Source organism: Acartia tonsa, chromosome 4, assembly GCF_053477335.1.
Source record: "Acartia tonsa isolate MP-2025a chromosome 4, ASM5347733v1, whole genome shotgun sequence".
Classification (NCBI taxonomy): Eukaryota; Metazoa; Arthropoda; class Copepoda; order Calanoida; family Acartiidae; genus Acartia; species Acartia tonsa.
In genome coordinates, this window is record NC_137263.1 from 12,996,174 (window position 1) to 13,007,322 (window position 11,149).

The following is an 11,149-nucleotide window of genomic DNA, read 5'->3' on the forward strand; positions in this document are numbered from 1 at the left end:
GACGGTTAAAGTATAATGAACATACATGGTTTTATTTTTATTCATCTTTTATTCTTTTATACATGGTTTTTCTTTTATTCAGTGGCTGTTTTTGTTTAATCAAGTCCTTTAAGATTTCTTCTGTGTTTCCTGCTCATGTAGGGGTGGATGGGAGCTCTGTATAGATCCCTAGATAAAACTATGATGATAACATCTATAAAAGTTAAGATCTGAAATGGTAGACTAAACGTGTGTAGAGTGTCAGAATTGAATAATCAGTCACAATATATATGTATAAGTCGAATCAAAATTGTAGTTAAATTTGTTACAAAACTTTTTAAATACGGGATATATTTAAGGATATTTTTCATTTTTAGAACTTTTGTACCATGTTGTAATACGAATCAGAATTTTTATATCGCATGAAATTTTTTTCAAAGTTTAAGTATTAATCAACATGAATTCAGGGAAAAGGGAATGATATTCTGACAAACAATTCTTAAAAATTAATCCACAATCCCATTTTCCTCCCCTTCTTGCCCACCCCTATTCAATTACATGAAGAAAAAAATATACTTCTAACTTTAAAAGGTTTTGTGATTTTTTTTTCTAGAAGTGATTGTTAGAATAGCTACTCCTGACATGAATAAAATGGACGTAAGAACATTCGGTTAACGATTATAGAGTTGCTACGATTCGCATGATGAATGTTGTTTGTCAGTCAGATGATGAGATGTATGTCCCTAAAACTTACTTGTTAATTTTCTTGTGTGGATGCCACCTGAGCCTGGCGTTGGGTAACCATTCGTCCGGGTCACAGCTTGTGGTGTTCACACGCCTGACATAGCAAATTTTGATTTTGATTTTGATTTTGATTTTAATTTTTATATTTTGATAATTTTGAAGGCTGCTAATATTGAAATGGCTGGCAGTAATGGATATTTAATATACGTGGGTATTATGACAGGGGAAAATGTGTCATCAATTTAGGTTGCTAACATGGACATCATTTATTGGTCAGTTTGTTCATCCAGCAGGATGGTATGGGGAAATCCTTATTTTAGCCAGCTCCAAGTTCTGATAATCTAATTTAAGATTCAAGTAATAATAAATTCATTCTGGTAGAACAGCCAGTAAAAATAGAAATCTTGATGAAGGGGTTAGGGGGGCTCTTGACAATAACCACTACTTGTATTGGAACTCTGAAGGTGTTTTTGCTTTTTCAATAGTTATATGAATGAATTGAATATACCTGTCAAATGTCATTCTCATTCTTCTGTGGGCCTTGTCAGATAACTTCCTCTTGATTTTCTCCTTAATCAATTTCAAATTTTCAACTTCTTAGTTTGTTCTAAAATATTTTTTTTATCCATGTAAAAAAATAGGTTATAGGGAAAACTTCATTTGTCCAAAAAAATCTGTTGTTTATTCTTTTAAGCTTGTTCTAAGAATAAATGTATATATAATAAAGATAATTGCCTGGTACCAGTGTTTGGGAACTTTTTTGTCTGCTTTCTGCTTTATTGTAGAGAGTTGGTTGTGTTGGTATTTATGCCGCTATTGGCTGATATTCAAAGGCCCCATTGAAAGTCGGCCCGGTCCACGAGACGGGGACATAAATTTATTTAATCCTTCCCCCTCTATTGTTTTACTTAAAGGTTTAAGCCAGCAGAGAAAATAATTTCACACATTTCAAGATAAAATGTATGTGTTCCAAGACAATGTAAACAGAAGTATAACTCTCAAATTTGGCAGTGAATTTAATTTAAAGGGGTATAACGCGGATTTGTGAAAACCGGCAGCCGAATTTTTTACTTTTTCCCACCAAATAGGAATATTTTGAATCATCTCAGACAAACTTTTTTGCTATGCCAAATTTTAGCGTTCTACTCAGATTTTAAAGTTTAAAAGAATAACCCTTTTTATTTTCTATTGATAATACCTGAAGTTTAGTATGTCTTGATAGGACATAAACTCCTCTGTGATTCCATCCTGGCCAAATTGTATAGTCAATACACAGGAAGATTATCATATGGTTCCGAGAGTCTAATTCCATCACCTTTAAATTAATTATGAATTAATGTTAAAGAAAAACAATCAAATTATATTGCATTTTAGTAATCCTTTTATATAAAGTAATAAGTTTTTTTTGTCTGTAGCGAAGGATCTCGATAACCGCTCAACCGATATGGTTCTGCTTTACAATGAAGCTTATTATAAGTACAGGAAAGGTTTTTAACTATTCTGGGGGAGGGTATCTCAACCCTCCCAATAAAAAATGACCGCCACTTTTTCTTTTTAAAACTTTTCCCCTTCTACCTAGATTCTTCTAGGGGCGTAGCCGCCTGTAATATCATAATTTATTTTTGAATTTAAATTAAAATGGAATTCGAAAAATAATACGAGTTTTATGTCAACACACATATTTATTGGTAACAAATGTTATTTTTCAGCTTTTCTGGAATGTTTCCAAGCACTTTGTGTAAGTAATTCCCTCCCCTTGTGTATATTTAAAATAAGTGGATATATTGACAAGGGAAAATTTGTCGTCAATTTAGCTTAATAAAATGGACCTCATTTATTGGTCAGTTCATTCAACAGTGGGAGATGCAGATGGGGGTATTTTTATTTAGCAAGCTGCGAGCATACTTTATCAGAATACATAAAAATCTGGTGCAACATACAAAATAATAATAAATCGATTATTGTATTATTAAAGTAGAAAAAGGAAATAATATCCACTGAATTAAAACCGGTTCTTATCCATACTGAAAAATCATGTATAGTATCGTATGACAGACATTTTCTACAAATAATAAAGTAAAAATCATAAAATTTTCAGCAGTTTTGTTATCACCACGGATATTTAAATTTTTCCTTTTAATATCCGGGAAAAGCTGTCTATAATACGATGCGATAAATAATTTTTCTCGTATTCATTCGAAACCGGTAGATGAGAACCGGCTCTAACCCATACGAAAAATATTATGTCTAGCCTCGTATTATATCCAGTTTTCTACGAATATAGTAATGTTAAATTAAAACCAGTTTTTTTAGCCCGTGCCTTCGGCATCTTGGGGCTAAAAAGCTGGTTTTGATCTTATAATTGTACATTCTATATCCGGATAAAGCTGTTTATAATACAATGCGATAAATAACTTTTAATTTACCTTCATTGTCCACAGTGAGAAAATATTTTCTTCGTGAAAGAAAACTCCAGTCTTGTTATGATGTTGTACCCACTCCACTGTGTCCAGGAACAGGGCTGGCCACTCGTACGACATCTGGCTCACGTTCATCCGCTTGTCCGTCGTCTCCGGGTCGATGGTGATCCTGGCCTCTGGACACAGGTAGGGCGTGTGCGCTCCTGAATATCACATGTGTTAGAAATTTAAAGATCATTTAAAAGCCATATTTAAAGATTTTATTCTAAATATAGTTTTGTGTTAAAGCAGTTTGAACTCATCAAAACATTTGATAATATTTAATCCAAATATGCTTAACATTTTTTTACATACAATCATGGATAAACTTAATTTTTTTAGTCGATATAACTCTATTAAATATAAACCTAGTAAATTTACCAAAAATATTTCACTGCTGGAAGGTGCTTCAAATTGTTCGTGCATAGTCCCGTTTTGTTTCGTGGTTAATAGTGTCAAAATTAAATTTTCTGCCTTATTGCCTTGAATAGAGATCACCTTTATACTTACTACATGCATACTTACTACTTACCTGTATGATTGCCATCATGACTGTTTACATATTCACTATGAAACCTACTGTATACTTACCACATGCATACCTACTCTATACTTACTACTTACCTGTAGGTTTACCATCATGACTGTTTACATATTCAATAAGAAACCAGTCCCCTTCTATTTCGTCCAGAGATACATCAACTGTTGGAACCTGAACAGGTTTAAATGATTTAAGGAATGTCTTCATGAAGAGGATCCAATCAAAATTAACATGTTATTCATAATTCATTTTTATTTAGCTCATGTATCATAAAAAATAACAACTTTAAGAACAGCATACTAATGTAATATTTTCACAATTTTTTACTAGTTACATCAATGACCGACTTTTTAAAGACTTTAAGAGAAGCTTCACTATTAAAAACCTCTTGACATCTGGCATGAGGGAATGTTCTGTAACCATGGGGGCCGTACAATATGTACGGAGATATCGGCTGATAACAACGCAGTTATTATACACATTCACTTAAAATTTAATGATAGAGTTGGATATTTTTTTAGATTTAATATGTTTAAAGTAACAGGTTGACTATGTGTCTGTAGTGAAGGATCTTGCTAATTGCTGAATTTATTTTCTGTATTAGGTTACCTCTACCCTGCCAAGAGAAATCACCAATTTTTTTAGAAGGGGGGGGGGGGGAGGACTCGACCATCACCCCATTTTTAAATCTTAGTTTGTTTTTTTTTTTGGGGGGGGGGATAGTAATTTTTTTCTAGGAGCGATTTCTTTGGAGGGTGGTGGTACCCTTCCATAAAATAAACATTAAATTGTTGTAAACCTTCCCAGGGCCTATCATAAGCTACCCTGTAAAGGAGATCAATATCGGTTTAGCGGTTAACAAGATCTTTCGGTACACACTAACATCCTAACACTAAACATCCTGATACTTTATTATAAGGATAATTTTAATATTTGATGTGACAAATTTCCTGAGGCTGTTCACTGTCTGGTTGTCCTCTATCAAACTGATCCTACCATGTGGCATTATAGTTTCAATTCCAATATCCTATCATATAAAGAAGTAAGGTATTTTTTTTGTCTGCAGCTTAAAATCTCGGAGATTGCTGGTCCGAATTGGTTATACTTTTACCCAGGAATAAGGTTTAGCCAACAAGCGAAATAAATTTAAGTAATATATGGGTAAATTCTACTAAGTGTTGCCCCGCAACAACATCTGAAAATCAAGTAAGAACTCAATCCATTCATTAGTTATCAAAATCTTAAGCTAGAGACAAAAGTACCTTACTACTTTATAATATAGGACTAGCGGATGCTCCTCTAGCATCTAGGGGCTCTGTGTTGGAAGGGGTAGTAAGGGGCAAAAAATATCATAAAACCATCCTAAGACCTAAATTTAAATTGGCCTAAACCTTCCTGGAACCTATGCGAAGCTTTCTTAAATTAGAGAACTCAGTCCATTTAGTATTTATTGAAATCTTAAGCTACAGACAAAAATACCTTACTGCTTTATAATAGGACTAGTGGCAATTTTTTTTATATTTAAAATACTAGCGGCTACGCCCCTAGAGCCCTCTAGTGGCATTTAAATGTTTTTAATTTATTTTAAATATCTAATTTGAGAATAATTTGTCTATGTTATCAGCTCTTAAATTCATCCTTCTACGCAGCGCGACTAAGCTAGCGAGACTACGGTAGCGACACTATGCGGCGAAAATATTTAAAATTTTTTCGATTTTATTGTGATTTCTCTTGGGAGGGTGGTGGTACCCTCCCCTGAAATAGTTTAAAACCATCCCGGGACATATGAAAATCTACCCTGTTAAGGAGAACCCAATCGGTTCAGCGGTTAGCGAGATCCTTCGGTACAAACACACAGATACACACACAGACAAACAAACATCCTGTTACTTTAGTATAAGGATGTCTATGTTGCGTTTGACGTTTATGTTTGCGTTGAACTCTTTTCTAAAATCAAGAAACGTAAAAAAAATTCTCTCCCAAAATAGTTAAAAACCTTCCTGAAACCTATGAGAACATACCCTGTTAAGAAGAGCCCGATCGGTTCAGCGGTTAGCGAGATCCTTCGGTACAGACAAACACCCTGTTACTTTAGTATAAGGATAACAATTAAAATTTTAATAAATACAGAATATTATTGAAATTTATAAAATCCTGGCGCCGTCTTCGAGTTTGTTCAGCTCCAGACACAAAAACTGTTTCAATATAATTTCATTTCTAAAGATTATTGATTGCTTTTCTGTAATATTTCATCAACTTCCTTGGTGCTACCCTTTTATTTGCCTTTGTATTCGGTAATATGTCAGCCCAGACCACTTCATATGAATGCTGTAAAGTCGATGTACACGATTGAAATGTAAGTAAATAAAAAACTTCAAGCTTTGACTGGGATTGTATCGTATGAAATGAAAATGGATGTAGAATATACTTGGTTATTATGACAAGGGAAAAATTGTCGTCAATTTAGTTTGCTGTTTCCCTTGTCATTTGTTGGTTAGTTCGTGCATTCAGTAGGAGTAAATAAGTACATGATAATCTGGTGTAAGATCCAAGTAATAATAAATCTATTATTGAAATGAAGAATAAATTTCCTAAAATAGCCAGCAGAGATAAACTCCCCAGCATCCATATTAGATACAACCTACAAATAAATAGTTTTTTTTTATCGCATCCAGGGAAACTGACAAACAACTCTAAAGGAAAATTTCCTCACAGCCTCCTTCCCCTTTTCATCCCCTTCTTACCCACCCTTTCAGTAATATGAAAAAACAAAATATACTTCCACCAAAAGGTTTCGTGATTTTTTTTAGAATTGATTGTCAGAATAGCTACCCATGATCGCATCGTACTATAGACAGCTTTTCGCGGATATTGAATTAAAAAATTATAAGATTTAATATTTTGTTTGCTCCATGGGGCCGAAGTCCCTTGTTAACAAGACTGGTATTAATGTTATGATCTTAATTTTAATATTCTTTGGAAAATTGCCTGTAATACGATACTATACATGTATTTTCAGAACCGATTCTAATCCTGCGGATATTAATCAGTTTTGAAGTGATACCCTAACAAAATTTATAGCTATGAAACCAATTTAAATGCTTCCTTAGACGATTAGGACCACGGGCTGATTTTCCTCTTACCTCATTTGTTAAACGTTTTGTGTAACTTTTTTTGTATAAAAAATAATTCTAAAAATGAAGTGTCAACTTTAAGATGATTAAAACAAGACTGATGACTAAACAAAAACATGCTCAAAATATTTCTAATATTCTAAATCTAGCATATGTCATAATAGAGAAAACAAAGAGTGTATGTTTTAGTTTGTTTTTAAAAGCGAAGCTTATCTGTAATTAAGGTCGGTCCGTAAGTCCGTCCTTAACGGTTATCCCTTTTTGTTAATTTAAACATGATCGAATTGTCTTATCGATTTGAAACTTTGAATGAGGATTTCTATAACAGTTAGGTACAATTTAAGAAGGCAATCGTTACCAGAAATGTCAGGGGGGGGGGGTAATAGGGAGTTTTCAGATCTAAACACCCTCCTGATACAAAATCGTCTCCTCTATGTAAGTATTTCCGATTTAAAACAAAACAAAATACTCAACTATGATCATATTAGTGTTTTGCATCATCAGTACGTACAATATGGTAATTTAAAGAAATAAATAAATCTATGAATAATCTGTAATTAATTAGTGTATTTTAATATTACATGAACTTGGCCTTGTATGTTGTGTGTGTGTGTGAGTGCGTGTCCTATGAACAACAAAAATGTTTTCCTAATAGATTTATTACCCTCCAAAAGGTCGATCAGACAATAAATTCGTCCAAATTAAAGATAGAATTTCAGAGATTTTTTTTTGTTTTTGTACAAAATTTTTAAATGGCATAGTTATCACAATGGACATAGGAAATACGTGGATATATTGACAGGTGAAAATTTGTCGTAAATTTAGCTTGCTGACATGGACCTCATTTATTGGTCAGTTCGTTCATCCAGTATGAGGGTAGGGGATAGTTATTCAAAATCTTTCTTTAAGAAACATAACTAATAAGAGCTGACTTATACAATAAATTTTAAAACTGTTTTTTTTTTTTGGTACCAAACTGTATACATCGTAATGTAGTTTTTTTCTATACTGTTTCTACATTGTTTCCTATTGGTCTAATTTAAGGGACTGGCCATCTAGACTTTTTATATTTATTGTTTTGCACAATTAATTAAGGCAAGTTCAAGATTTGTACTGGCTATTTAATGCACAAAAGATAATCATACGACGTCATCATGTCTACAATATGTTAGTTCTGTCAAAAAAACTAGTTTGTCATAAGGTTAAGATAAATGTATAATTAAGCTATGAAGGCATGACCACTTAAAATGTCGATCTTTATCTGGAGATCATTACATTCTCCCCACTCTTTTTTGTGTCCTATGCCTATTAGAGCAGGTATGTACCATTTTAAATTATCTTTGATATGACGCGGATTCGAATTTGCATTGGTCCCCCTAATTGTAAATGTACTAAATCATACAATACATATCTTGGAAGTAATAAAAGTTTTATAATATGCTTTGTTTTAAAGTTTAAAGTAATACCCTATCTGACTGTTGATTAAGATATCTGAAACTGCAGAACCACTAAGTATGCCTTTTAATGAAGCTTCATTATACGTTTATCCTTTTAATTATTGGGGTTGTTGATTTTAATGTTTGCAAAAATTAAGAATCAGCGGTTGCACAGTTTGAAAGAAACTGCAGCTTAATCGAAGATGATTTATTTTTTTCGCAAATTATTATCCTAATTCGCGTTAAACAATGCGATAAAAATGTTCAGTATTAAAGTCTTAAAGTTTGGATATATTATTTTAGTCTTCGAAAAACATTAAATGTTTTTACTCAAAACAATTTTACATTTTTAGAAGCGATACCATTCTATTATTCTAATTAACCGTCTACAGTTGCTAATATAGATAGGTGTATGATATTTCAAGTAATGCAATTAAGATTTCGGGTATAGTCCCTTTCGTAGCAACGCCTCTTGAGAAATTTATAGTAAATTTAAATAGTCTATATATCCACTCTTTACATCTATCTATATGGATATAACACAAGATTTCATGTTCTCTAATAAAATGAAACTTGTAGCGGACTAAAATAACTCCCGCTCATCTACTACTGGATAAACGAACTGACCAATAAATTACAGGGAAAGAGCAACCTTAATTGACGACAATTTTTCCCGTCATATTATCCACGTATATTCAACATTCATGACTCTTTTATTTAATTTATTTTATGTTTATGTACTTCGCTACTTATGGATCCAGCCAGCATCCTTATTTTAGTTTTTTCTTTGTTTAGCCAAATGTTTTTTATTAATTTTCAACACGGGGAATTTCATAAGATATCATCTTAATGTTAAGATTATTTACTACAGTTAGGGGAATAATATTTTAATTTAATATTTGTGGAAAATTGTTTGTAATACGATGCTATACATAAATTTTCAGTATGGCCAAGAATCAGATATAATCCAGCGGATCGATAATAATTGGTTTTTAAGCCATACTGGAATAGTTATTTCTCGCATCGTATTATAAACAGCTTTCCGCGGATATAGAATGTAAATTATAAGATTAAAACTAGTTTTTAGTCCCGATGTGCCGAAGGCACGGGCTAAAATAACTGGTTTTTATCTTATGATTGTACATTTTTATATTCGTAGAAAGCTGGATATAATACGATGCTAGACATAGTTTTTTCCATAACCGGTTCCTGTCCACCGGATTCGAATGAATACGAGAAAACTGTTTCTCGTATTCATTCGAATCCGGTGGATAGGAACCGGTTCTCATCCATACGAAAAAACTATGTCTAGCATCGTATATCTATATCCGCGGAAAGCCGTTTATAATACGATACGAGAAATAACTATTCTTTTCTCCAGAAAAGATATGGTTACCTAATTTTCAAATATTTTTTTCTTAGAACCCTTATATTTGATTTCTATTGCAGTCACTATTTTCAGGAAAACAACCTTTTATCTAGACATCAAAAATAAAATTAATCACCCATTTTCCCTTTCCTATATTCCTTAAAAAGGTTACAGATTACAAAAGACAAGGAATCTTGCCGTAGAATCTAGGATATGTTGTATTTAACAAGACAATTTTTAGCCGAGCGTCCCCCCAAAATGTCTGCAATTCGTACTTTTCTTTGTTTTTGCGTCAAGAGCTAGCTTTCTACTGAATCAATTGAATTCTCCATTACAGGAAAGCTTCACTTATGTTTACATTGTTCAGTCTGGAGATAATGGATATTACTTGGCCGAACATACCAGATTTTCATGTTCTCTAGCAAAGTAAAACTTTTAGCGGGCTAATATAACTATTCCTCCCTTCCTTCCTACCTGATAAAAGAACTGAGCTCGATCTTTAAATCGTTTATAGGTGATTTAAACCGGGGCGATTCATTTGGCGCACCATCAAATTATTAATATCAATCTTTAAATCGAATTTGCATGGGCGATTTGAATCGGGCAGTGGCGCGGGCCCGGCGCGGCAACGCCACTCACCGAGTGGCATTGCCGGTTTAAATCGGGGTGATTTATTTAATAAATAAATATTTTTTTTTGATTACTTTAATATTTTAATGCAAAACTATTGTGAAAACATTTTTATAGTTATTTTTAAAATAAATTATATATTAATGTTTTATATAAAATACCATGCTGACACGGAATTTTACATAAAATGCCTTACTGACACGGCTTATGTAATAAAGTTGTACTGGCGCGGATCGATATTTTATTGAGTGTCGCAAGCGATTTAACAACACCGCGCCGAAAATCTTTTAAATATCAATGTTTTATAGGCGCACTGTGGCTAACCACCAGCGCACCTACAAATCACCTCTGAATCGCCCCGATTCAGCGCACTATAAAAACGATTTAAAGATCCAGCTCTGATAAATAAACGAGTACTATTTTAGCAGCTAGATTTACAAGAATTTTCCTCTGTCATAATATTCACGTATATTCAATTCAACGTCATTCCTGGGATAGCTTAAGGCTAGTTATCTGCTGCATCCCATTAGAGCCAGTAATTGATAGAGCCGCAGCCACTTTTAAAGTTTAACTCATGCGAGAAGTGTCAGGGAGGGAGAGGAAATTGTGCTGTTTATTACATTAGTCCCCAAAATTTTATAATAACGTTTTCTTATTCGTTGTCCTTATAACTTTTAATGAATTTTATTTGGTTGGCTCATTAAGTTGAGTGTCCAAACGTTTCAACGACAAAGTGTAATCGACAAAAGGGGTAATTTTGCGTATCATCAAGATTGTACATCAATTTAACGGCCATTGTCTTATCCCTTTAAATAAATACGTTACGACTATAACAACTTAACTAAAAAAAAAGAATA

The 11,149-nt window shown here is 33.0% G+C and overlaps 1 protein-coding gene across 1 annotated transcript; it reads right to left on the minus strand.

Moving 5' to 3' along the window:
- Positions 1-80: 80 nt before the first annotated feature.
- On the minus strand, positions 81-6,961 carry LOC145316133 (uncharacterized). Its single transcript, XM_080156453.1, has 11 exons — positions 6,867-6,961; positions 6,315-6,364; positions 5,875-5,918; positions 4,674-4,712; positions 4,109-4,177; positions 3,807-3,894; positions 3,150-3,346; positions 1,922-2,038; positions 1,232-1,293; positions 734-817; positions 81-168 (listed from the first exon to the last, which is right to left on the minus strand). The coding sequence occupies exons 1-11, from the start codon at positions 6,869-6,871 to the stop codon at positions 96-98; spliced, it is 828 nt and encodes a 275-aa protein (XP_080012579.1). The 5' UTR covers positions 6,872-6,961; the 3' UTR covers positions 81-95.
- Between the last annotated feature and the right edge of the window lie 4,188 nt (positions 6,962-11,149).

What these genes read in the sequence shown, in the direction of transcription:
- LOC145316133 (XM_080156453.1), bottom strand. An exon ending in ATCTCTGCTGGCTATTTTAG is followed by an intron (nt 5,919 to 6,314) that starts GAAATTTATTCT and finishes ATATTGAAACAG; the next exon opens with TTTTTGTGTCTGGAGCTGAA. An exon ending in CTCGAAGACGGCGCCAGGAT is followed by an intron (nt 4,713 to 5,874) that starts TTTATAAATTTC and finishes ACATGGTAGGAT; the next exon opens with CAGTTTGATAGAGGACAACC.